Source organism: Rhynchophorus ferrugineus, unplaced genomic scaffold (assembly GCF_030347505.1).
Source record: "Rhynchophorus ferrugineus isolate W39M unplaced genomic scaffold, kcgeb_rfMv2 rfM4, whole genome shotgun sequence".
Lineage (NCBI taxonomy): Eukaryota > Metazoa > Arthropoda > Insecta > Coleoptera > Curculionidae > Rhynchophorus > Rhynchophorus ferrugineus.
Window position 1 is genome coordinate 42275937 of NW_027472583.1, and position 27404 is coordinate 42303340.

General features: G+C 33.5%; 2 protein-coding genes and 1 non-coding gene across 3 annotated transcripts; all 3 read left to right on the forward strand.

Moving 5' to 3' along the window:
* Positions 1-428: 428 nt before the first annotated feature.
* On the forward strand, positions 429-1297 carry LOC143195610 (uncharacterized). The gene is made up of 2 exons (XM_076402879.1): positions 429-526; positions 590-1297. Exons 1-2 carry the CDS (start codon positions 473-475, stop codon positions 1229-1231), a joined length of 696 nt encoding a protein of 231 aa, XP_076258994.1. The 5' UTR covers positions 429-472; the 3' UTR covers positions 1232-1297.
* A 5827-nt stretch (positions 1298-7124) lies between these two features.
* Positions 7125-27140, forward strand: LOC143195225 (trypsin-1). The gene is made up of 7 exons (XM_076402210.1): positions 7125-7717; positions 12688-12898; positions 12960-13153; positions 21122-21258; positions 23856-24102; positions 24162-24305; positions 26743-27140. Exons 1-7 carry the CDS (start codon positions 7582-7584, stop codon positions 26862-26864), a joined length of 1191 nt encoding a protein of 396 aa, XP_076258325.1. The 5' UTR covers positions 7125-7581; the 3' UTR covers positions 26865-27140.
* TRNAD-GUC (transfer RNA aspartic acid (anticodon GUC)) lies at positions 16582-16653 on the forward strand. The gene has a single exon. It is a non-coding gene; the product is annotated as a tRNA-Asp (tRNA).
* Positions 27141-27404: the final 264 nt, after the last annotated feature.

Here is a 27404-nt window from a genome sequence, read left to right on the forward strand (position 1 = left end):
TAATTTTATGCTTAATATTATTTAAGCCTTTTAATTTCAGTTAAAGGTGAATAACTTTCTACTTTCGAAATATGAATAATTTTCTGTTTTAAATTATTAATAATAATGCTATAGAACAATGAAACAGAAATTAATGTTAAAAACACAATATTTAAAAAACAAGGAAATTTGTTATTAATAACTAATTAAAGTACGAGATGATTCATTAACACTGTCCGATACAAAGTCAAGAGTGTTGACATTGATTAAATGGTATTGTAAAAACACCAAACAATATTTCGACTCGTACCATTGCATAATGCGACTAGCATGAACGAATGAAAACAATGCGGGAAATGTTTACACTTCCCTCAAAAGAAATATCACGTAGGAAAAGCTTCCTGCTTGCTTCCACGCTGATGAGTGTGGTGTATAAAAATGCTGCTTCTTCCCGGAAGATGTAGTTCAGAAAAAGTATTCTAACACAAAAGTTATGGCTTTTAAATTAACTTTAGCAGTTGTCGGGCTTATTGCCTTTGCCAGTCAAGTAAGTAGTTAGTAATGATTTCATTTAAGAACAGCTGTAATTGATGGTTCCTTTTTATTTTAGACTGAGGCTGCCTGTTATCTACCAGTACCCTGTGGATATGGACCTGGCTCTGGCGGTTCTGGATCTGGATCTGGCGCTGGATCAGGATCTGCATCAGGATCAGGATCTGGTTCATCCAGTCATACAATCCCCGCTGCTAGCATCTCCTTCCCTGCTCCAATAATCTATTCAGCTCCAGCATCCAGTGGTGGCGCAGCTCCAAGCCCAGCTCCAGGCGCACCTTCAGCTGGTTCCAGCCCTCAACACTATTCCATCTCCGCTCTTGCCCCAGCACCAGCTTCAGCTTCTGCTCCAGCTCCAGCAGCATCAGGCCACAGTACCAGCTACTCTGTACCCTTACCATCATCTCTCGGCTTGAACCTACCGTCGCTTTCCCTATCCGCTCCTCAAGCCCCAAGAGTGTCCTTCAGTGGAGCTCCATCCCTGTCGCTGCCTGCCCCTGCTATTTCATTCCCCAGTGCTCCAGCTCAACGCTACATAGCCCCAGTTAAAGTCGCCTGCCCAGCGGAACCAAAGCCCCAAGTAGTCCACCATCCAGATGTCGACATCCCACTTGTATTGCCTGATGACATTCCCATCGGCAAATACTGCGCTTGCCAGAAATACCAAATCAGACCTTCAGTACAAAAATGCAGCAAGTAATGTGGCTGTATAGAAAAAGAGATGTATCTCTTTTTCGATCAAATAAAGAGTTTTTGTCTGAGAAAATTGTCTTTTTATTTTGTCTATTAGTAGTTATTAAAACTTTATAGCAAAAGGATGTTAATTAATTCCTCTTCAATAAACGAAAGCTTCAGTAAAACTTTTAAAATAGTTAGACGGAAGGATCGAAATTGAATATTGACGGTATTTAAATTCCAATATTCAATACTCTAAATCCTCTTGTTAGTCTTACTTTTTATATCTTTGATCGTCTGCCATAACCGCCATAATAGGTTTGGAGTAAATGGACAATCTTGAGGAATTAATGTATTTTATATTTTTCCATCTGTATAGACAAGAATTGATGTTTAGAAGTCTAGAAGAACCTCCCTATTAGAATAGTTCTATCCAGTACTATTGGATCTTGGGGTAGATCAGAACGAATAAATATAATAAATAGTTCTTCGCCTGACTTAGTCTTTCACTTTAGAATACTCTATGGTGAAACCTGAATTATTAGTAAATGACTAAGAAGGTATAATGGCTCCTGAATTAGATCAAATCGGATCATATTATTCAGTAGATCAGTAGACATTACGCTCTTTTCTACTTTATTACGCCTAGTGTATCTAGTCTCAATTCGGGAGTAATACTAATCGCTGGTTACTTGTTGGTGAGTGTTCGATTACAATTAGTCCAATATATCCAATAAATATATCCAATAAAACAGTTATCCAATAAAACGTCTACTGCTTATTGTAAGAAGTGCTGGGTAAAATGCATACTTTACTTTAATTAAAATGTTGAAATTAGATAATACTATCTCGGATGTGTTTAGAATACGAATTATAAAATAATTTTGAACTATATATTTAAAATACAAAATACAATATTTTAACTATTACTATGTAATTTTCAAAATACAAACTACAAGATATAATCAGGAGTTATATAAATAGAATAGAACTAATCTAGCCAGCCTATTAATTAGCAAAAGAGGCATTTCCTTTCACAAATAATAAATTTTTATATGTACTATCAAACAAAGAGCCTCTTGTTACTGCTGAAGAAAACAATCTGTCTATAGATCCTTATGAGCACAAACTTATGTTTTATTGTATTAACCTATATATATATATATATATATATATATATATATATATATATATATATATATATATATATACATATACATATATATATACATATGTATCATGTTTTTCGGCTCTTGAGCTATTAAGGATCGGTTTCAAGGTAGTGTTTAGTTTAAATATAATAAGTCATGCAGTAAGCACATAAAATATAATAAAAACTAACAGTAAAGAGTATATATAAATGTAAGTTAAATTAAAGACAACACATTTAGAATAACAAATAAATTAGAGTGTAAAAGGACATAATATCGAATTTCTCAGTGGATGTTATAAGTACTGGAGCAGGTCCGTAGCTGTCAAAAAGTTAATCAGTAGTTCCAGTTTTTCGGGTTGGACCAATTGCTTCGATGACCTCGGCATCCCGAGTTGCAGTCTTACAACTCCATGCTTCCGACATTCCAGAAGGATGTGCTTGACGCTCAGTTGAGTCAGACACTGGTCACACAGGAGTGGGCCTCGTTCTGTGTATATGGGTAAGTCTGCAGTGCCCTATTCGCAGTCTAGCGAGGATACTCAGTTTGAATCTAATGATGTTATCGATGTTGGGAAGCTGGTGAGAGACACTCTTGATCTCCCAAACTTATTGTTCCTCGTAAGGAGGTCCCAGTTTAGTTGGTCCAATTGTTTATAGAGAGCTTGTATTTATTTTTGAGCGTCATTCTTGCAAACCAGCACACTTAGCTTGGTCTAGTCTTCTTTCCTGATCGGCAAAAATTCGACTTATTCAATTCCCCTATGGGAGAGGGCCCAGAGGTATATAATCCTTATTTCCCCTTCTTTTGTAATGTAGCGCGCAGCTCTGAAATATATATAACCAAAGGATGGACTGTCTTTGCCGATATCAGGCTTTTCAGGGAACTCTTTGAATCTCTTATTACCAGTATTTTTACGCTTATCAATGCATTTTCCAAGGCTAATAGCGCATTCTAGATAGCCAGAAGCTCCGCAGATAAATACTGGCTATAGATGGAAGCCAAAAGTGCTCCTCAAACTGACTTGAAGTATATGCCGCACCCACGATCTCTTGGCGCTTTAAACCATGTGTGTAAATGGCAAAATGGTTCGGACATTTCTCCTCAATTATATCCCAGAAGAGCCATTTTGCTGAAGAGGAACTAATTGTTTCTTTTTGCAGAACCTTCATAGATAACCCTACAGCTATATTCGAGAACTGCCATGGTGATATAGCCGTGATTCTGTTGTCTGCAGCAGGGATCACAATCATCAGGTAAACCCTCCGAAAAACTGACGACATACTTGTATGCCTACGTGTTGTAAAGATGTTGTCTTTGTTCTGGCTCAACTCGGAATGAAATCTAAGGGAACTTGAGAAATTTATAAGTAGGAGTTCTCGCAGTTAGCCGGGTGATGGGATCTCTGTTTCACATTGTAGGCGTTCAACCGGGCTAGTGCAGAATGCTCCCAATATAATTCTCAAGGCGATGTTTTGCTGGTGATGTGCTGCAGTGATATAGCACTGACTTCCATAGTTTAGCTTACTTCTTATTAATGCTTTGTATATATTGCTTAGCGATGTTCGATATGCTTCTCACTAGTGAACCCTTAATGTAGCTTATGTGTGAAAGGCAGTTTGGTCTATGGTCAAGTACCAGACCAAGGAATTTATGTTCCGATTTATTTATTAAATTCTTACCAACCATTACTTACACACTTCTCGACTGAGAACTTTAGACCAACTTGCTCAGCCCAAATATGCATTTCAGTGAAGCAATTCTGTAGGAGGTGTCGCTAATACGTTTGATCTGAATGTCTGTGATATATAATTACATCATCCTCATAAATCCTAGCATTAATGTGAGTAGGGACAACCTTGTTTATCAAGTTTATAGCAACAATAAACAATAATGGACTAACACTGGAGCCCTATGGTACTCCATTCATCTGGTGGTAACTACACTAATAAAACTATAGTTTTCCCCCTATTTTCCAGTCCAATAGTTGTCTTTGGATGCTGTTTGTGTTAATGGTATCAAAGGCCCTTTCCAAATCAAGGAAGACAGCGGTCGCGTGTTGTCTCGAGTTGGAGGCTCCTGAAACCCGATCAGGTGTCCAAGAGTATCCTCTTATGAAGTCCAGGTGGCGCTCATTTAATAGTATCTGTCTTTTAATTATATATGTCAGCCTGTGAGTCACATGGTCTGCAATGCGCTCCAGCACATTATACAAATGGCCGGTGAGCGAAATGTCTCTATAGCTAACGACTGAATGCCGCGGTTTACCCGAGTTTTGAATAGGGACCAGTAGTGATTGCTTCCGTGATAACAGTAAATAACCTTTCTTCCAAACTTCGTCGTATATGTTGAGCAAGTTTAGTAGTTGGGGATGAAATAATTTTAATGGGGGTTTTCTTTTTAATTGGAAGAACTTCCCGAGTGGAGATGGATGATGTCGATTTAGATGCTTCCTTGGCCTCTTGTTCACCTATGTTACACTGGGTGGCTGTGGTGACATAGCTCTTTTTGACTGCATTCGCAAAATTAATTTGTGCATTTCCCAAGTTCTAGCCATTAAATATGATTCCTAGCCATTAAATATGACACCTTTACCTGGGGTTTTAATTTTCTGTATCAAGAATTCTTCCATATATACAGGGCATCCCCTGTATGTTGGAGAGTGCCCCTGGCCACACTTGATACAATGAGGCGGTAGGGAACATTCTACTTGTTCTTTCCACAGGAGGGATATGTGTAATTTATGGACACGTGTCCGAACCTCTGGCACTGGTAGTACCTCATAAAGTTTGCGATCCTTTACGAACCTTAAAATGTAGCTGTTGATTACAATGTTCTCTCCATTTTTCTTCGAGGCGATGCGCTTAACCGATTTTATTCCCTGCGATGCTAAATTCTCCAGGATCTCCTCATCTGTATATACAGACAACTCCCTGCTCGATATCACTCAACTGAGCTTCAATTGTCTAAAATTTGAGACTACTACAAGTATTGTTCCATTCCTAAGTTTTTTTAACTGATTGTACTTCTCCCACTGCTGAGAACAATTTTCTATACATTACGAACGGTCATAGAATTGTCAATAAATTATTTTCTGACGATATGATCAAATTTCTGTCATAATCATCCTGCGTATGTCTGTTCTGTATCTCATTCTTTTTCCATGGAACATGGATTCACGTTGCTTCAGTTTGATGCTTCCGATGGTTTCTTGAGTTCTAGACCTGGGGCTTTTTTGAAGAAAGGCATTTTGCGAAGAGGATAAACTTTTAGAAGGTATTCTGACATAAAAAGTTTTCTTTTCGGGAGTTGAATTGAGTCAGTGATGACGTCTAGCATATGTCAGTAAGAACCCAGAGAATATATATATATTTCATTTGATTTTCTAACGTCTTAGCAAGGAGCTCTGGATTGGTTAGGGTGAAATCCGTAGAAGATTCTGTTAAATATATGACTTGTCTCGATATAAGAGCCAGTATAGAAAAAAAGATTCTGGAGCTCGAGTTCGGAAGGGGCAGTGAGGTTATCTAGACTTAGTTCCCATTTCCTCTATTTCCATATTTTTACCGTATGTTTCTTGTTCTGATTAGCTTTTACATTTTCCCTCGGAAGGATAAATTGAAATAGTTCTGTACTCCACGTTTTAGTGGCTATTTCTTCAAATGGTTGGTTATCTAGAATAATAGTGACGACTGCATTTTCTAAACCGGCTGGGGTATTGATACAAGGTGTAGGTCCTGTTTAAAAAAAATGACGGATTTCAAGCGAATGTCGCTGATTATGAGAATAATTAGCCGGTGGTCGAAATCAAAGTGTTGGGGAACTGGCAAATCTGAAGATTGATTTACCTTTTGTGTAGTAAAGGAGAGAGAGAAACGTAGCGGTACAGGTCTTTTACGAGGGGGAATCAAATATAAACGGTAAGTTTATATATTTAGCTTAACACGTAATTCTGCTCTAGAGGATTCGTTGCTCGAGTGTTCTTTAGTTTACGAGGAGGGTGGAAACCGGAGTGTGTAGAAGCTGTGCTCGGTTCTGTCCGAAGTACAGCCATGACGGAGCACGAGTTAAGGACTGAAGAAATCTCGTAACAATCGCATATCGAAGCAAACGACAGGGTGGACCCATTCGAGACGTTATCATCTTTCATAACAACACCAGCCCACATCCCGCAGTTTTGACAAGGAATAAATTGAAAAAAATATGCTGGAAAACCCTCGTGCACTGTCCTTATAGCCCTGAATTGTCACTTTGTGATTATTTTTTGTTTACACCCTTGAAAGTGTCACTTGGAGGAAAATGATTTGTAAGCAATTAAGAAGTAGAGGAGTATGTGTGCAATAGATGAATAACTCGCCCTCAAACTTTTTATGAAGAAGGAATATTCAAGCTTCGAAATCGGTGGCAAAAGTGTGTCGAGCATATGGGTGACTAAATTAAAATTGTTAAATGTTTAATTTGTGTATACCATCCATGAATAAATTTATTTTAAATAATTACCATCTATGTTTGAGTCCCTCTCGTAAATCCTAGGACCACGTGTTACTAATCCCCGCGCATTGCTAACCTATTTCAATTGAATCAACAAATTCGTGTTGGGGTATATGGGGTGGCCTAAGGAGTCTTAGCAGTCTATACTAAAATAAATGAATAGATGCGCCATCTATAAGGATGTAGTCGTAGCCTATGAATATTCTATAAATTATTATCACTACCCACAGATGGCGACACTATAAATATTTAAATTTAAATTGGTGTTTGTCTTTATTTATTGCGCCGACCTGAAAGTATTTGCATCGACTTTCATTATCAAGAGATAAAAAAATAAAACTGGTACATTCATCATCAGGATACTCGGAACCCGAAACACCAACGCGCTTGTAAGAGCTTAGGAATTCACCAGAATCGTGTCTATTAGGCAAAAGTAGAACGCCAATCTCCAAAAGGAAGATGCGATGACCTCGAAGGCTTGTACAGTTATAAGATCTGAATCCGCACGCCGTTCGCGTTTACCATAAAAATTGTTGTTTGTTTTTTATTTCTTTCGGAACTATTTATGTGATGTAAAACTGAAACGGAATAAGAACCGGGCTGACGGTTTATCATAAACCGTTAGATAAATGGAACTTTAATTGTTGTTTTGTTCATTGGGGATCAACGGCGCGCTGAAGACGGCCGATCGTCCGGTGTTTTCGATGAAAGTGCTGAAAAATGTGTTTTGAATATGAATGTGTTGTTGACGCTGTGTCTTCTTTTGGATGTTGCACGGTGCGCTTGCGGTATATGGAGTTTCTGGAAGTTGGGGGATCACTGGACTAGTCGAATACATTCGCTCGATGGATATTTTAATCAAAATACAGGTAAAAGTAAAAATTATGCGGATTTTTCGTGCAGTGAATACGAAATGAATTCAGAATATTTAGTAATTTTAAGTATTTTCGTTTGTTCAAATACAGTAATTTATGATACAGTTGCTTATTGTATACATTATATATTTTTTGTCAATTCACGGAAAGTTACATTTTGTTAACAATATATTTCATTGTTTCAATTTAAACTAGGCCATGACTCTGTGATTAAACTAGTTTCAAATTAAGCTTTTTAAAAATTATTTAATGATATATATGTAGTCCTGAATATCTGTAGATATAACCTTATTTCAGAAGTGTAATTAACTAATTTTTGAAGATATAAATAACCAGTTATTCTTGTAAAAATTTGTTTAGGTATCTAGTGCATTTGTGTCTAGTGTTTGTGTGAAGTTTATTTATGTTAGATTTATTTATGATAACAAGGAATACTCGAAACACAAACATTAGTTTGGAATAATCAGATAAGCTAATAGTTAAAATGTTGATCCTTAAGAGTGTGAAAAATTAAGTCGGAAACCAAGCATATTCGGAACCGCAAATATTTAGGGTAAGGAGAGTGCAGATGCCAAGAGTCAGAAAAAAGGGAATCATCATTGAATAGGTGTTTCCTTCCTTAAAAATAATCAGCTGGCGTCAACTAATCAGTTGGCGAGAAGAACATCTAAGTCAGCTCACTTTCTTGATACAAATGCGAAATTAAACCACAAGCTTTACATAATTGAATACGAGTTTACACACAGTCTGCACAAATCATGCAGTTTTTGAACAGATATCATGCAGTCTTCGTTAATACAGAATATTTAAATAATCGTTTAAAGGGGCGCACAGTTGTTACCACTTTGACAGTGTGAAGGTTGTCGTTATCAATCTTGTAGCAGATCAATTGAAAAGTTCTCGGCCTACCATAGTAAAACACATTTTTTGCCAAAATTAGTTGTTTTATTCAACATAATTCCTTTCAAGGGTGATACACTGATTATAGCGACCCTCCAACTTTTCGATACCATTTTTGTAGTACGATTTGTCCTTTGTTTCAAAATGGTCCTCCGTTTCGGCTATCACCTCTTCATTCGACAAAAATTTCTTCCCAGCATTCTTTTGATATCTGAGAACAGCAAATAGTCGCTGGTGGCCAGATCTGGAGAATACGGTGGGTGAGGAAGCAATTGGAAGCACAATTCATGGACTTTTAATCCGGTGCATTATCTTGCGGTTTCGGCGATTTCGTCTCTCACACGGTCCAATAACTCTATGTAACACTTGATTGTCTTTTCTTTTTCAAGGTAGTCAATGGAAATTATTCCATGCACATCTCAAAATACAGACGTCATAAGCTTGCGAGGCGACTGTTGCGTTTTCCCACATTTTGTAGTGGGTTCATCGTATGCAGTCCACTCGGATGACTTCGAAGATTGGACTTCGAAGTGAAATGATGGAGCCATGTTTTATCCATTGTTACATATCGACGCAAAAACTCGGGTTTATTACGTTTAATCATCTTCAAACACTGCTCCGAATTTTTGCTTCAAGTTTTTGCTTCAACTGTATTTTTTCCCTTCAAAAAACAGTACTTTATTAACACGCAAAATTCCTTTTTATCAATTTTTTCCACAATAACAAAAGTTGCTTCACTCAAATTGCTATAATTCACAAACTAATCATTCGACAGCTGTCAAATCTATACACGCATCTTTTGAGGGTTAGGGCTAACTAAAAAACATATGGATTTAATTCTAGTAGCGCCATCTATGTCTCAGGCTGGGGACTTTACTCTTATACACGTCTATATTTACAAGTATAATACATGGGCTGAAAATTCCTAGACCTAACATATAAATGGCGCTAGTCTTATTGCAGTCACCGCTTTTTCAGTTAATACTGTACTTCGAAAGAAAGCGATTAAAATTTAATGATATTCTACTCATAAGTTTGTGAGTTGTTGTGCTATGAGCACAACATTTGTTATTCTCAAAACAATGGATTAGAAACAATTTCGTGTTTTAATTTTACACTGCTTTAAGGGAAAAAATACAGTTCAAGCGAAGTAATGATTTGAAAAGTGTCATAAGGACTCCGCTCCATCAAGAGCAACAATAAAATGTTGATGTACTCACTACAAACGTAGTCGTAGAAACATCGAAAATACATAATGCGGTAAAAATTTACATGACGGGATGATACCAGAAAACATCTAGAAAATCCACAAAATTATTTTGAATGATCGAAAAGTGTAGTTGCATAAGTTAGCTAACATTGTAAAGATATCAAAAGAACATGTTGTTTTTATATTGCATGAGCATTTGACTATGAGGAAGCTCTGCTCGAAGTGAGTGCCGCGTTGACTCACTATTGGCCAAAAATAAGAAAGTGTTGATAATTCTGAGCAGTGTTTGGCCATGTTTAAACATAACAAACCGGAATTTTTGCATCGATCTATGACAATGCATGAAACAAGAATTCATTACTTTTCTTCAGAGTCAAAAAAATCGTTATCACAGTGGACACCAACTAGTGGCAAACCCATTTTGAAGAGATAAATCGGTCTATAAAAGTGGTATTGAAATGTTAGTGCGGCGTTAGAATGATTGTTTGGCTTTAGATGGACATTTCATTGATGGATAAAGCCAATTAAACAAAAAGCCGCATTTTCATTGTTATGCCCGTGACTTTTCGGCTCAGGTGTCAAGTTTTAGTGTATATAAAGTCTTTTAAATTTGCCAATTTCTTCCTTAATAATCGAGAAATACTTACGCGTAATAATTTATATAAATGAATCTAATCTACTTAGAGACTTAGTCATAGTGTTAATATATCTTTAGAAGTGAGTTCTGTGAAAAACGAAATAAGATCAATAGGTGCTAGTGATAAATGGTGCTTACATTCTAGCTATGCTAGTGATTTTTTCAAATTAAAAAAACATTTTTTGAGAAAGACTCTGGTCTTATTTCAGAAGTGTAATCAATAAAATTTAGAAGTTTGTTCTGAGAAAGACGGAATAATTGTAATCGATCGATTGTAATGATTACACTGCACTATGAGTACTCTACGTAGTATTCTATTTTACACAACTATGGCAAAGTGTGTCTGAGCCTCATGTAACAGGACGATTTTACATCTGTTACTCTGTAAAAGGACACACACTTAATTTGTTCAATTGATATCGGAAGATATATGCTGTAACAGTTCAATTCAGTTTAACAATTTCATAATACACTACCTCCTCCCAATCCTAGATAGTCAAAATTGTTGGTTTTTTTCTTGTCTGCCTGGAAAGAAATTGAATTTCAATTGAAATTTCAAATATTTGGATTGGTATTTTCAATCAATTCGCATAGAAAATATTTTTTCATATTCTGGATCTTTCACATTGCTTTTTAAGCCGGGATTTCGTTTAATGTGTTTAGAAATTAAATTCTCCGGGCCGTTTCACATAATTGACGTCAATGTTTATATTTCTAAATCCTTTAAAACAAAACCTACATTTGGATGTACGGAGGCAACATCACCACCAACATTTCTAGAAAATAAAATTATCTTTGATGTATTGTTTAATTGGATTCAGCGGCATATATCTTCAAATCAAACAACAAAAATAATAAATGTCGAAAATGCAGATTTGAGCATTTCATGGTTAGTGTTTATAATAATGGAAAACTGTTACTTTATGTAGGGAAATGTGAAAACCATGAAATATTACAATTAGTTTATGTTGTTTATATCAATACTTCGCAATTCAATTCAATCAAATTCAAATTCCTCCTCCTCCATATTTGATAATATTGTTTGAACTTTTAAATCAGTTGTATCTAGAATTTCAAATAAATCGTATTAATATATTATTTTTATTAGCACTATTAGTTATGGATATTTTGAAATGGAACTGGTGCTAATGGGTGGTTCGGATTAGCCCATGACTTTCTACACTTGGGATTGTAATAGATCAATTTTCTTGCCACCCGTAATAAGGCAATACAGAAATGTTTTGTAATATGTAGAAATGAATCTCTATTTCCTTTGGTCAACCAAGAACTTGACAAATGTCGTTTAATCGCTGTCGATCGGCATATATCAATCAAAGATGTATTTATTAATTTATTACTGCACAGTCCATTCGATCTGAACGTTTTTCCAGTTACAAGTTTGTTGAGTGATTTTTCTATTAAAAGAGAACACTTTATATTAAAAGCTTAATTTAATATTGATTTTTACTAACTTTTTATAATAGGTAGTACACAAAAATATTAAGGGAGTTGATTTTTATTATAACTTGAATTTTGTTCTTCAAAATGCCACCAATTAGACATACCAACTTGTGTCGTTGCAAATTCAAGGCTAGATTGAGTGCTGAATGAGCTGTTCCAATAATGGAGCTGCAATACCTGATGAAGCAAGTACAATTCTATTTTGTGATTGAATCTTTAAAATCACTGTTATTGAAAATGTCTTATCAGTTGTAGCAAGATCATCTAAAAAATATTCCGACAGTTCTATCGCTCATTACCTTCATGAGCGTATCGTAGGCATAATTTTGTTCCTGATTTAAAAGGGGAACGTTTCTTTGAATGGATTCTTGAAATCGTAGATTTCCCATATCAGCATACATATTCATTAAATCGTTCTGAATTGGGCTTTGTTATTACTAATTATATTAATTCCTTGTTGGTAAATATTAATGACATGTTCTTAATTAAAATTATTGCTTCATTGTGAATTTCTTCGTTCAAAATATAGAAAACCAGCAACATTATTTATTTCCGCCCCGAAAACATAACAAAGTTGTGCATCTAAGAGCATTATAACAAACATCATGCTTTTGAAATATTTTTTAAAGTGATTTATTCCAGTTCGAATTGAATATTCATAACTCTGTCAGGTTAAAGTCTGTGGAGTCAGCTAGTAGTTCATATTTATTAGTTATGCGTATATTCATTAGTAACAAATTTATGTTATTGCTACAGGTAGAGTCTTTGTGACCATGTTTGGCTATCCTTCGAAATGTCACCGAAAGGGCTCCTCACATTCCTGCACTTTATCAGTAGCCTGCTGGTGGGTGGGTGGTTCTAGTCAGTCTGGTTGCGGAGCTAGTCCTTGGATAGTAGCTTGTTGTGTGAAAAATAACAAAAATCATTACCGAGAACCTGAGATAGACGTTTACGAGGATGTGCCTGAGTGAGTTAAGAATTATAGATAATTGTTTTGGTAATAATTCGACGTTATTAATTTTCTTTAGAATCAAAACCAATCAGGTGTCATCTCTCATGGAGCGAAGGAATGGTTTGGTTGACCTTCAGGAGGAATCTTGTGGGATATCAGCTGACAGGTTAATGCAAAAACGGATAGTTGGAGGAAATGAAGCGCGGTTTGGACAATATCCTTGGCAAGCTTACATAAAAATTTCATCGTACCAATGTGGCGGAGTTCTAGGTATGAAATTAGAGTTGATAGGATATTAGGTGATTAGTTTAAATTTACAATATGGGCATTCGTAAAGGAAATTATTTGTTGTTAGGATATTTGATTTAAGCAGATTTTAACACGCAGATGCGTCGCGTGTCTAGCCCCTGACGTCATATTTTATTGACTAAAAAAAATAAAAATTTTATTTCTGTAAAAATTTATTAAATTAAAACATAAAGTATAGACGTACCTATGCCTGTTGTAATTCTAATAATATCTTTATTCCAATAATATGTGATACACTTATTATTTAGATTTAAAATGGTTTAAAAATATTTAAAATGTTAAACAATTTTTTGCAAATCAAACTAGAGGAGATACTATCAAATACTAATAGTTCCTATTACATAGTTAGAGATACTAACAGTTCCAAAAAAATCTTGCTTAAGTAGCCTTAAGCCACCACATATTGATTTAGATACTCAGCCGAAATATATTTCTCGAAATAAATTAATACCTTGAAATTGATGCTAGTTTAATAAGTATATTTTTAAAGAGTCATACTGTTTGATATTATTCAAATTTTGATTTACTTTGGGATACAAATCTTGTACTGTAATTACATTTACTTTTATATTTTTGACACTATTCCATTTTCGGTTTATACTTTAAATTTTCGGTTTATAATGTAATATGTTTAAAACCATCACCCATTTATTGGTAACAACCTAAAAACTAGATTGACATTCTAAGGGAAAACACTATAAGTTAATGTATTTATATACATGACCTCTATATATAACAGATCAATTGAAAACACCGCGGCCTGACAAACAGATGGCGCTACTGGAATCAAATCCATTTATTTTTTACTTAGCCCGAAGACTCAAAAGATGCGTGTATAAATTTGACAGCTGTCGGATCATTAGTTTGTGAATTATAGCATTTTGAGTGAAGCGACTTTTGTTATTTTGAATAAAATGTATAAAAAGAAATTTCGCGTGTTGATAAAATATTGCGTTTTGAACGGAAAAAATACAGTGAAGCAAAAACTTGGCTTGATGCCGATTCTCCGGATACTGTTCCAGGAAAATCAACCATCAAGGATTAGTATGCTTAGTTTAGACGTGGTGAAATCAGCACCGAAACGGCGAACGCAGTGGATGCCCAAAAGGGGTTGTTACCGACGAAAATACTAAAAAACTCCACAAAATGATTTTGTACGAATAACCGTAAATTGAAATTGAATGAAATAGCAGATAGTCTAAAGATATCAACTGAACGTGTACATCATATCATTCACGAATATTTGGGTATGAGCAATGTGCAATGTGGGTGCCCCGCGAGCTCACTTTTGACCAAAAACAACGACAAGTTGATGATTCGGAGCAGTGCTGTTTGAAGATGATCAAACGTAATATACCCGTGTCAATATATGACAGTGGATGAAACATGGCTCCATCATTTCACTCCGAAGTCCAATCTACAGTCATCCGAGTGGACTGCACACGATGAACCCGCTCCAAAGCGCGGGAAAACGCAACATTCGGCTGATGAGGTTATGCCGTCTGTATTTTGGGATGCGCATGGAATAATTTTCATTGACTATCTTGAAAAAGCAGGACTATCAACAGCGACTATTACATAGTGTTATTGGACTGTTTCAAGGACAAAATCGCCGAAAAACGGCCGTATTTGAAGAAGAAGAATGTGCTGCTGCACCAAGACAATGCACCGTGTCAAAAATCCATGGATTGGGCTTCGAATTGCTTCATCATCCACCGTATTCTCCAGATCTGGCCTCCAGCGACTATGTTCTCTGAGGCCTATTTTGAAGCAAAGGTCAAATCGTACTACAAAAATAACATCGAAAAGTTGGAGGGTCGCTATAATCAGTGGATCACCTTTGAAGGGAATTATGTTGGATAAAAAAAACTAATTTTGCCTAAAAAAATGTGTTGTATACACATTAGCACTTCTTTAAACGAATATACTCATTTTATTCATATAATGAATTTATTTTGATTTGTACTCTGCTTTATGTCCTCCACACATAAAATGGTGCTCACAATGAAGAGCAACTAACGCTCGATGATGGCGATTAAAACCCATAAAATGTATCGAAAGGGGATTGTAGTGTCTAGCTATTAGACGTTGCAAAACATTTCTCCAATGTTACGTAAAATATTAAATATATATTTTATCTATGCTATTATATTGGATAAAATGTGAAGCTTCTTAAAATATGTTGATACTTTTTTGACACACATTTTGACATTTTTGTACATAAAATAACAATTTTTCGTTTGCTTTTATTGAGGTATTCAATGTATATAGTTGCCAATCAAAATAATGCATTATCGACAAACAAATAATAGATCAATCCTAATTATGGCCTCTTCTTCAGAACTAAACTGCTGATTTGCTAAAAACTTTCACAAGATGCGAAATTTAAAGAACCCAAATATTTAACGTTTGTTATTATTAAGCTTTCCAATGTATATAGATGCTGATAAAAAAATGCATTTTGACAAGCAAATAACAGATCAATCTTATAATTAAGATTCTTCTCTATAAGAAGCCTCTTCTTCACAATTTAACTGCTTATTTACCAAACACTTTTACATGAACCAAAATAATTAATAATTACGTAGGAAAATGTCCTTATTATCATTAATTTATAGTCGGTGCTCGGTAAGAGTGTCTACTTTTCAATCAATACGCTGGTGTTGGTACTTCATCTCGAATACAACAGGATTATTGACTTTTGTTAGTGTTACTCTCCTATTCTTCAGATCGCTCTTTAGACCCATGTCACAGAAGTTTACTAGAAGTCTACTAGGAATTTCTTCACATGCGCAAACCATTCACCATCTCTGGATTTGTTTTCTAACTCTACACTGATTGTCGTATTTTAACTGACTTCCTTTAAAATCATATGATACAAAAAATAACCTAACTGAATGTTGGCTACAATGAAAGTGAAACCCAACCTTTTCGGTCATAGATAACCTTAGTAAATTAGTGTATTTTCAGTTTGAATTTTTGATAAACTTATCAGGGGTCGTTAGCCAAAATAATGATTTCTATATAGAGTTTCTATTTAATTAATGTCCTAATAGATTTATCATTCTCTATTATCTCTGATTATCCAAAATTTCTACAAGTTATAGGAGTATATATATTGCCTACTAATTATATACGATTTTAATAATCAAAATTAGCAGCTTTAATATGCTTCGCTTGATTGTATTGAGGATAGATCACTTTTATATAGAGTTTATTTTGTTATAGTATTTTCATTATTATTTAAAATTAGTATTTAAATAATTCTATAAATGTAGAAATTAATTAAACAGTAATAAATCTAACAAAATTCAAAAAAAAATACTTATTAAAGTAAATATTCAAATGGCCTGCTGCTAGTATACCTGTATAAAACCAAAATTGTCAAGTCTTCGGTAGTATAGTGGTAAGTATCCCCGCCTGTCACGCGGGAGACCCGGGTTCGATTCCCGGCCGGAGAGGGACTTTTTATTTTTATTTTGTGCAGCTGATCTATTTACATCATCTCAATTTATGACATCAAGCGTCAAAATATATATATATATATATATATATATATATATATATATATATATATATAATATTTTTAACAAAAGAATTGAATCTACTTCAAAAAATAAACTCACTAAAAGAACTCACTAAAAATTAAAAAACAATCAAGCTTAGATTTTTAACACAAAAAAGCATTTAAAAATAAAATATGTACATAATACTTATATATAACTTATTTAACCTATCTACTACAAGTATTTTATATTCTACAATATCCACACAATTTAGCTTAATACCTACCTAAACCTCTTTATTTATAATATTATCTTTACTACTATCAACTGATCACTGTGAAGCTATAGTAGAATATAAAATACGTGTATAATATTTTTCATATTTAATCAATAAATTATGCAAATTATGCAGTTGTTCTTTATTAAGTATTACAATGGGTAGGCCAAGTAAAGATGCAGCCCGTATAAGGACAAATAGGAATAAAGAAACAATGATTCAAAATAAGGCAGGCTTTAGGCCCCAGGGCCCGCTACCTAACCTGGGTGATTTGAGAAATGTTCTAACTAAATTAAAATAATAAAAAGTTATTGTCGCCGCCGGAAATCGAATCCGCCACCTCCGTTTGGGAGATAAACACTGTAACCGTTACACCATAGAAGCAGTTGTCGCCAGTTTTTCTACGAGGACTTATATGTTATAGGCAGTGCTTTGAAAGCAAATTGGTTGGCTTTTCTATCGCATCAGCAATAACATTATACCCACATATTTGGTTATTTTAGATAAAAAAAATGTGAAAACTTTATACGTGCGTTTGAAATTTGAGCCTTTCCCTCGATTTAACGGTTTTAACACTGCATTCTCCCTAATGCATTTGCAATATCTGCAAAGCAGTTAGTATTCCTTTTTTTGTACAATAATTAGACCCATATCCATGCACACAAATATTTCACACTCTAGAATACGATTTTCTAGTTATGCCATATCACTACATAGTATAAAACAAAGTCGCCTTTTCTGTCCCTATATCCCTATGTGCGCTTAAATCTTTAAAACTACGCAACGGATTTTGATGCGGTTTTCTTCAATAGATAGAGTGATTCAAGAGGAAGGTTTATATGTATAATACATGCATAATATACTAAGGCAACATTGCTAATTTTAGAGGTTTATAACGTGATGTCGTAAATTAACCTATCTTTTTAGGCTTATTTAGCAATTAGCAAAAACGCTGCCTAACCCTACGAGTTAGATCAAATTAATGTACTACAGTATTGTACACCATAAAAAGGTCTACAAAAAAGTCCGCGATGGTATATGTTTATCTTTTAGGGATAACCCACATTAACCATTTTTATTGTTTACTTTTTACGTGAGAAAATGGCTTATTTACAAAGCTATTTTAAGCAATACGGCATTAATCCTTATCGAATTAAGTACCTTAAATACAGTGTGCAATTAATATAGATCAATATGGTTCCTTACAGCATGTAAATTAAACAAATATTTTCGGAGATATTACAAATTAGAATTTGTGTTTAAAAATGTGTAATGTAATAAAAATTGTATGAATTTAGATATTCCAAAGATAGCAGGAAATCTTCATAGTAAGTATAGGGGAAGAGGAATTGTTTTACTCCAAATTTAATGCGTGAAGGCCAAGGGCAGTAATGAATGAACCAAAAATACTGGATCGATTTTAATCATGTTTTCATTGAGTGACATAGGCATATATATTTTATGCCCGTGCAAAGTCGGAGCGGGCCGCTATGTTTTTATATACAACGTTCATATTTTTTCTGTAGTGTATTTAATTTAGTATCAGCATTGCACCCGTGCGAAGCCGGGGCGGGTCGCTAGTTAAGTATAAACTATATACCTTTAGTTGTTTTCACTCTTATCACCCTACCTTGGTATTGTTCATCAAAAGTAAAGTAAGTTTCATCAAATCACTGTCAAATGCCACTATTCAAGTTAAAACTAAGCTGTTATATCCAATGTAACACTAGTTCACAATTCCACCATTTGTCAATTTCTTCTTCTGTGTGTCTATACCTATACATACTTATTGTAGTTATTCTTTGTCACATCCTATAACAATTCGATATGATTTGATATAGGATAGGGAGGAAGACGGTACAATCTGTGGCCTTAATTTTCAGACATCTGAACTACTGTGTTTTTTTCTTCATGCCTATTACTAAAGACGTAAATTATATAAAACGCTATTAAACATTTCATTTATATATATCAAAACCTCATTTATGTTCTGTAAGCCATCCTTTAACTACAACCTTTGCCGATCACTTGTTGGGATAATCTTTGTTGGATTCCTGTTTCTAGTATGAATACATATATATCATACTCATATATCTTCAATGAATTATTAAATAAATATTGTGAAATATTGAATAATATAACTAATTATCCTAAATATTGTATATGATGAATATATTATATTATATTATGTTACACTATTATATTTTAGTAGTAGTCCTGTTACGGTTATAAAATTAATCAGCTCGTCCAGGTTCTCCAACCTAAGATACTGGTCCATCATATCTCCCAGGTTGACCAACCGTCTCTCCAAGTTGTATCTTCAGTTGTATCTTCAGCAAGTTGTGTCTATCATTCAGTTAGTATGTGTTTGACAGGCAATGAGGAATTACATTCGACGCACAGTGGTGGACTTTTTCCCTTAATGAGAAACGCACGGGTCGATTTGTTTTCTGTTAGATATCATCGGAGTTAGACTAGATGTCTAAAGATCCTAATAGAGTGGTGCTTCATATCACTACTCCAGAAGATGGAATTCTCCGTAAGTGATTCTTCACTTTTTTTGGCCAAGTAATCCTCTGTTTCATGATACCAAAGTGAGAAGGGAGTCACATAAAAGTGAGGGTTTTGCCGCTTCATTTCAATTTAGAACTTTTTTCACGGATAAGCACTCCTAGTGGGGGCAGAGGTAGAGATGGTTGGAGGCACTTTAAGGAGATCATTAAATCGGAAGCGATAATTAATTGTTTGTCTTGCACATCTTGTACTGAGATCAGGGCTTAATACTTTGAAGTGTCTTTCCGACATCACCGATGTAAATGCTGCCCCACTTAATCGTTGCTCTGTATCGATCCAATTTTAGTATATGTACCGCCGAAGCGAATACACCCAAAAATATTAAATGTAATAAAACTATATAATCATTCAAAGATATTCAATACCGCAGTGTTTTAACTGAAAAATAACTATACGCTCTCCGATGTCCCTCTGCGGATCCAATGACGAAAATTACTGATAACATTTTTTAAATTCTCACATCTGTTTGCGTGATACAGAGTATGATTAAAAAAAAGAACGCTATAACATCTATGGCAAAAGTAAAATCGATGTGAAAAATATGATGGCAAAAATAAATTGCCTCAGTGTTTTATTACAAAAAAACTCTAACATTGATATAAGAAACGTTACAATTATACTCTTATCTATATAAATAAAAATGAATCGCCCACATGCATATACTCGATAACTTCGGAACCATTGTACCAAATTGGATAATTCTTATCAGGGCCACAGTGGTACAAAAATATTTTTAATATATTTTTACCTCTAAATCTTATAATTTGAAGAGGGTGTCACAGGAGACAGTTGATAAAACATTGACAGATTTACTTTTTTTTTAATTGGTTTAAATCAAAACAATGATAAACATGGGCGATTAAATAAATATATTCGACTAAGGACAAAAAGAGAAAGAAAAAATGTATAAAGTGTATTTGGGAGTAAATAATTAGAATAAACTAATTAAAAATATTCTATATCTGGAAGATATATCCTATAGACTCATTATGAATTATATAAACAGGCTCTTAGATTACATAGGGAAGTGATTTGCTATTCAAATGATAAATAAATGTATTTATTGGAAATCGTTGCCCTGTATTTAGTGTCGTGATTTAATTGATGAACATTAGAGAAATATGCTGTAGTAACGGTCAGCAACTTTTGAATTAGCAGCGGCGCGTAATTAATTTTGAACTTATAATTAACTTTGAGGGGTGCACATTGTTAGATAAAAAAATTGTCCGTCATTTTATCAAAATTTCCATTTCCATACAGCAATTACATCCGCAAGCTACAAGCGCACTGATTTTCATGGATGTTCTGCACTGTGTTTATTCCAAATTTGAAATTCAGGAGTACTAAATGATTTATGTTACGTCCAGCAAAACACTCATCAGCTATATTATGTATAATCATTACATTCAAATTTTAAAATTAAAAAATAAATATCTTTATTATTGTTTTGAAATTAAGAATTTTATTCATATTTTACACCAGGGTTCCACATCAGCTGATATAAACAAATACAGTATCGTACTTTTATGTTTACATATATACATTTATTATATTCCTGATATATTTTTACAGTCTCAAGAAAATACGTCGCTACGGCTGCCCATTGTATTTTTACAGCGAAACTAAAGGATATATTGGTGTACTTGGGTGAGTTGGACACTGAAGATACAGGAAAATATCCGGAACTTCAACCAGCAGAATTACATAGGGTAATATATGATTATATTATAAAACTTTACAACATATCGAGTTTACAAATTAGATTTCACTTCTCTTTTAGTTGCTAATGCTTCTATTAGGTCAATTGTTCACTTTAAAAAAAGATTTATTGAAACAAATTACTATAATAAATATTAATTAAAACATCTCCCTCATGTCCTATAATCATATAATACAAATGCTAAGGTGGGAAATACCGGAAATAAAAAATGAATCCATAAATAACCTGCGAGGTCTAACAGAAAACAAGGAAATAGACTATTCCCTCTGGAAGGCTACTAATAAAAGGATGGGCTTGCTTGTTCAAATTATGCACATTTTGGGTTAATAATGGAATTATTGTTATTAAAAAATTGTAGACAACTTGGCCTCGACCAGGATCGCATATTTTTGCCAGGGAGCTATGGCAACCGGGACACAAACATTGGACCGCTAAATAATAAGAAGCTTGCAGACACAACTAAGACCCAAATCAATACAAAGCTACAGTAAAAAAATATTGTTAATGAAGAAAAACTCATTTCTAGAGAAACAGATTTGCTCTTACTAAAAATAAAAATAGAAATAGTAAAAAATATCTAGCCACAGAGTTTCCTGAGAAGAACTATGGAACTCTAATATTACAAAGTTATTGAGAGAAATAAAACCACCAACAATATTTTTAAGCAATGTCCAAGACACAGAACAACACCATCAAAGAGGAATTAAAAGTTATAAGTGGGTAATACAAAATACCGTTACCGCGTAATAATCACATTAAAATTAACTAGTACGGAGAGTATTACAGAACAGTGAGATAAGTAATAGATAGTAGATAACAGCAATATGGATAGGCATTCATACCAAAATAAGGCTACCAAACCCATCAAGGTTATGGTTAGAAACCTACATTCATTAAGACCTGTTGAGGTATTAGTCAAAGAACTAAAATAAAATGACATTTAACATTACTGAGATAGAAGACATCTAAATAATACATGAAATAAATTATATTATTGACATGAAAATTAAATTAGAAGAATTAAGGAATAACAAACTTCTTCCACAATCCAAGTATGGCAAAGATATGGACACACTAAGGCACAATATGCAAGCTAAGGTAAGCTGTACAAAAGCTATATGCCAGATAAGTAGCAAAATTGCTTAAGAGAACGTCCTGTCAGCTATAGGGGACGGATAATTGCACAGGAATTGTAAAAACGAAGGGACAAACAAAAAAAACAAATAATCCCTAACAAAGCAAGAAATAACGTGACATACGCCCAAGTTACACAATCAAATTCAGATCGAACACAGCAAACAGAAAAAGCATCTTGACCATCTCTAATTCAAAATTATTCTATGTATGAAAAAGCATTAGTTGAAATCTGTATAAGACTTAACAAACTAGAAACCTAGCACAGTGACACCTTATAAGATCAAAATTATTCAAGAAGTAAAAAGATTTACGTGTTGCCGTTTTAAATGTCAATGGCATTCTGGATAAAGTAAATAGCCTTGAAATATTTCTATATAACCAACATATATATGTGTGTCGAGATCTGTAAGATCTGTGTATAGATGTGATCTCCGAGACGTACATGATATATATACATGCCTCAACAATCATAAAAAATAACAATATTCAAGAATACTTTACCACTTTGGAAAAGATTTATTGTTAGAGGAGACTTCTCTTCTCTAATTTTAAACATATAGATTGCGGTTCAACTCAAACCACAAACACCTTTGCTAAGAGATAAGACAAGGAATTTAAAACAAGACAGATAAATCTAGTAGCAAAGGACAGATTTCAAGGTGTATACTACCCAAAAAATTCGAGAACTAGTTGGAAAAAAGGAAAATCCATAAGAAGACGATAACAAACAATAATTTAGTAACTATTTTTAAAGCAGTTTTTACACTGAAATATGTGACTGCATATTCGAAACTGATGCCTGGTAAACAACCAAATGATATCAAATTGTATAGACCTATATCTCCACTATAACAATTGTGTCGGAACTTTTTGAGAAAATATTTTATAGGATTGATGTATAAACGGCTAGGTTTGAATCAAATTCAAAATTTTGCCTTTAACTTTAGTTGTTTTTGATAGTTTTTTGTGGTAGCTTGAATAATAGTATGACAACATGTGCTCTTTGTGAAGTAAGGTAACTGAACTAGATTATAGTATTATCAGACATGCGGCCTTGCCTTGCTGTCGTTATTTAAAATTTGTAAGTTTGCGAATAACTTGTATGTGTCTTCACTCTAAGGCCTAGTCATAGTATTTTTTTGTAGATGTTGATCACATAAATATTTTCACTGAATCTTTGTACTATGGTTGCTAATGGTGGGGCATGTTTACCTTTATATTACAATGATCTTACGGTCAAGATGTTGGTCTGATTATAAAATGTATAGTATTGAACACGCAATATAATTTAATTAGTCAAATAAATTTAATTAACTGTTTTTTCAAATAAAATTTATATTAATTTTAAAAACAATTGCTTGAACTGTTATATGTTAAAAACTATACCAATTAAATAATTCAGTATATAATTATGTGGTTAACATATTGTTTTAAAGTATTCTTTTTTAGGTGAAGAAACTGTTAATTCATCCAAAGTTTCAATACAAATCTACCCAACCAGATCGTTATGATCTGGCTTTATTAAGACTGGTTACCGAAGCAGGGTTTGGTAATCACATCGCCTCTATTTGCTTACCTTATAAAGGTATAAAGCTAACTGGGAGGGAAGCCATTGTAGCAGGTTGGGGAAAAGTTCAAGCATGGGAAAAGTCCATGGGCACCAATATTTTAAGAAGTGTTACAGTTCCTATTATTGGTAATATAACGCGCATTATTTATGATTCATCTACATCAATAAAGTATATATTATTCCAGATATAAAGGAGTGTAGAGCTTGGCATAAAATTAGACAGATTGATGTTGAGCTACATCCAGAGATGATGTGCGCTGGCCATAAAGACGGTAAACACGATGCATGTCTTGGGGATTCCGGAGGACCACTCATTATCTTGGATCAAGGTAAATTGATATAGAAATGCATATTGCATGATATGAGGGTTGCCTATCATATTTTAGGATTGTACTAAATTAGTGTAATTATATTCATTGATACCGATATACACAATTGAAATAAAGTTGTGGTTGCGTATTGTTGAAATTTTGTTTGCAACGTTTAAGGAAAATATATTTTTCTAACGAGAGATAATTTATTTCAAATAAAAATGTGGTGGCAACAACATATCGGTATTGATCAAATTTGTCAAATAAGATGGGTTATATCATCTGCGAAATGACAATTAATGTTATAATTCTTCTCTGAGCATGCGTTATGGGCAGTAGTGTACAACCTAACGCAGAATAATAACCAGACGATAATATAATGTTATGTAATATAAAGTACTTTATATGATATATGCCCCCATTAGTCGGAACAACTAATGGGGACATATATTCAATACATTTTTCAACACATTGTATGTTATCATATTTAATCGTTATATATCGATAATATCTATCGTAATTTTATCCTGAATATAAAAAACTGTTAAAAACCTAACCTAACTCTTAAATATCTTGTCATATTACTACATAAATTAACAGTTGTCCCTTTAGTATTATAGAGTTATTCAAAGTATACGGATATTGATCACTGGCTCAAAATTGTATTTCCGACATTCGTTAGTTTTGTTTTTTAGAATTTTATGGTAATGCTGTTCCATCATTTTCCAATGGTTTTCATTTCAATGATTTTAAAAGTGGACAGTTTCATTTCAATGACCAAGAACGGCCTGGATGACCAAAAAAGTTCGAAGAAAATAATTTGAAAAACTTATTGGACGAAAAACTATTTCAAATTTTGAAAGAACTTTCAAAGCGCTTAGCATTTCATTAATCAGATGTTCTGAAAACCGCATGAAGCTGTTACTTCAAATACCTACGTCATATGCCATATGTCAATAAAATAAATTGAATTTGTGGTGCAAAAAATATATCAATAATATTGAGTAGCAGACTCAAAGACATTCTCATACATGACAGCGTTCGGTGACATTTAGCAAGAGTTGTGAGGGATACAGTGGGGCAGTTCGAATGGGAAATTTGTTGCAAACAACGTAGTAACTAAATATAGCTATCATATAGTTTATCTAATGTGTCTGCTCGAAACGCTGAAGAAGTGTTAAAGCCGATCGATGATTAAATTTCTGCCAGAAACCAACATCGTTCTTTCTCAACTCATTTAGTGTCGCCACGTTGCAAGAAATATGTTATAAAGTTTTAAAAGTAGGATTGAAAATATTTTGTTCGGTATATATTGAATAAATGTTGCCTTTTTCGCCTCTAATATGCGAAAAAATTATCAGAGAAGGTCATGCAAGGCCTTGGTAATTAAGTTCAAAATAACTAATCACATTTTATACATTATAACTCCCAGTTTATCTATTTGAATTTAGTTTTACTGTTTGCTAATAATTATATTGTATTTATAACACAAGTATAAATGGTTTTATACATAAGCAACCAAAAGCTATATATAAGGAAAATTGGGGGGCTAAATACAAATCAACAACTAATTTTTTTAAATTTATTCTAGTTTTTGAAATTTTGAAAAAATTAATTATTTTATTATTTTGACTATTAACGAATACTTAATTTAATTAAAAAGTATAAATCGGAAATAAACAAAGGTTGAACTCAATATTTTATACTTCTTGGGATCTGTTTCACGCAGTAGGGTCCAACGGTCATCGCTCAGCGTGTCCCAAAATTCTTGGTATTGTCTTTTGATTTCGCTATATTTTGGTATAGCCTATCCACCTGCTCGCCGTTTAAGTTGTAGGGAAAACATCAAGATATGAACGCAAAAAATGTATTTTGAGTTATATTCTGGAGAGAAATTCACTTTGTTGTCAAGGCCTGTATCTGTAGCTGGTGGAAACAGAAGAGTGTCAATTATGAGTTGTTAATATTGAATAAGGCCATTTGTAAAGTAATGCTGAATTATGCTGCCTGACCAAGAAAAATTATTTCAAATATAACGAATGAGAGGCTTTATCCTACCTGTGGCGTATGCAGTTCTAACTACTTCTGCCTTCCATTTTCTATATAGAACATCCTGACTGACTCAAAAGCTGGACACTATGAATGAATAATAAATAGTTGTATTATCATATAATAAAGCCACATATTCAACAAAAAAAAAAACAAAAACGATAATTGCATACATCCCATATCACTTAATATATTTATTAACCTCTACTAATGAATCTGTTATCCTTATTAGAATAATTACTAATACGCTTCCTTTTTAATCATCGATATATATTTAAATTAATTTTATTAATTTATTCGTTTCAAAATCCAGTAATTGTATAATAAAAAGATAATTAACTAATTATTATCTATAAAAAAAAACAGGGTGTTATGGTTATGTTAATATTAGAATATTTAATTGCAGGGCGATGGACTTTAGCAGGTATAACCAGTGCAGGATTTGGATGTGGCGAACCGCACCAACCGGGAATCTATCACAAAATTCCAGCGACAGTAAACTGGATTCGAAGTATTATTAATGACTGATCAGACGTTATCGCGACATGAGTGTGTACTAATTACCGCAAGCTGTAATACAATTTGGGTCAAAACACATTGCGTATTGTCTTTAAGATATATTTAGATAACGGCGTATGATAATTAATTAATATTCCCTCAATATTTTCTTATCTTTGTTATTCTAGATTGTATATATTATATATTACGTATTTCTGTGTATTAAACTTGACCAAACCACAAAATATTATTCATGTCGATAATATAATAATAATAAAGGTAATAATCAAATTTGAGCAAAAAAAAGTTGTTGATTGAAATTTGGTAATATAAATAATTGTTTTAATAATCTGACTAATCTTTAGATAGCAAGTGTTGATATAGTCTAATTATTACAGGAAAATATGTTTCTAGTATATATATACATATATATATATATATATATATATATATATATGTATATATATACATTTATATATACAGTTTTTTTTAGCTTCCACTAGCGACTCGCCCCGGCTTCGCACGGGTGCAATGCTGATACTAAATTAAATACACTACAGAAAAAATATG

Excerpts from the sequence above, each read along its gene's own strand:
- LOC143195610 (XM_076402879.1), top strand. The coding sequence starts at position 473 with ATGGCTTTTAAATTAACTTTAGCAGTTGTCGGGCTTATTGCCTTTGCC. Across the intron at positions 527-589 it reads TTATTGCCTTTGCCAGTCAA|ACTGAGGCTGCCTGTTATCT; the intron begins GTAAGTAGTTAG and ends TTTTTATTTTAG.
- LOC143195225 (XM_076402210.1), top strand. The coding sequence starts at position 7,582 with ATGAATGTGTTGTTGACGCTGTGTCTTCTTTTGGATGTTGCACGGTGC. Across the intron at positions 7,718-12,687 it reads ATATTTTAATCAAAATACAG|GTAGAGTCTTTGTGACCATG; the intron begins GTAAAAGTAAAA and ends TTATTGCTACAG. Across the intron at positions 24,103-24,161 it reads TGTTACAGTTCCTATTATTG|ATATAAAGGAGTGTAGAGCT; the intron begins GTAATATAACGC and ends ATATTATTCCAG.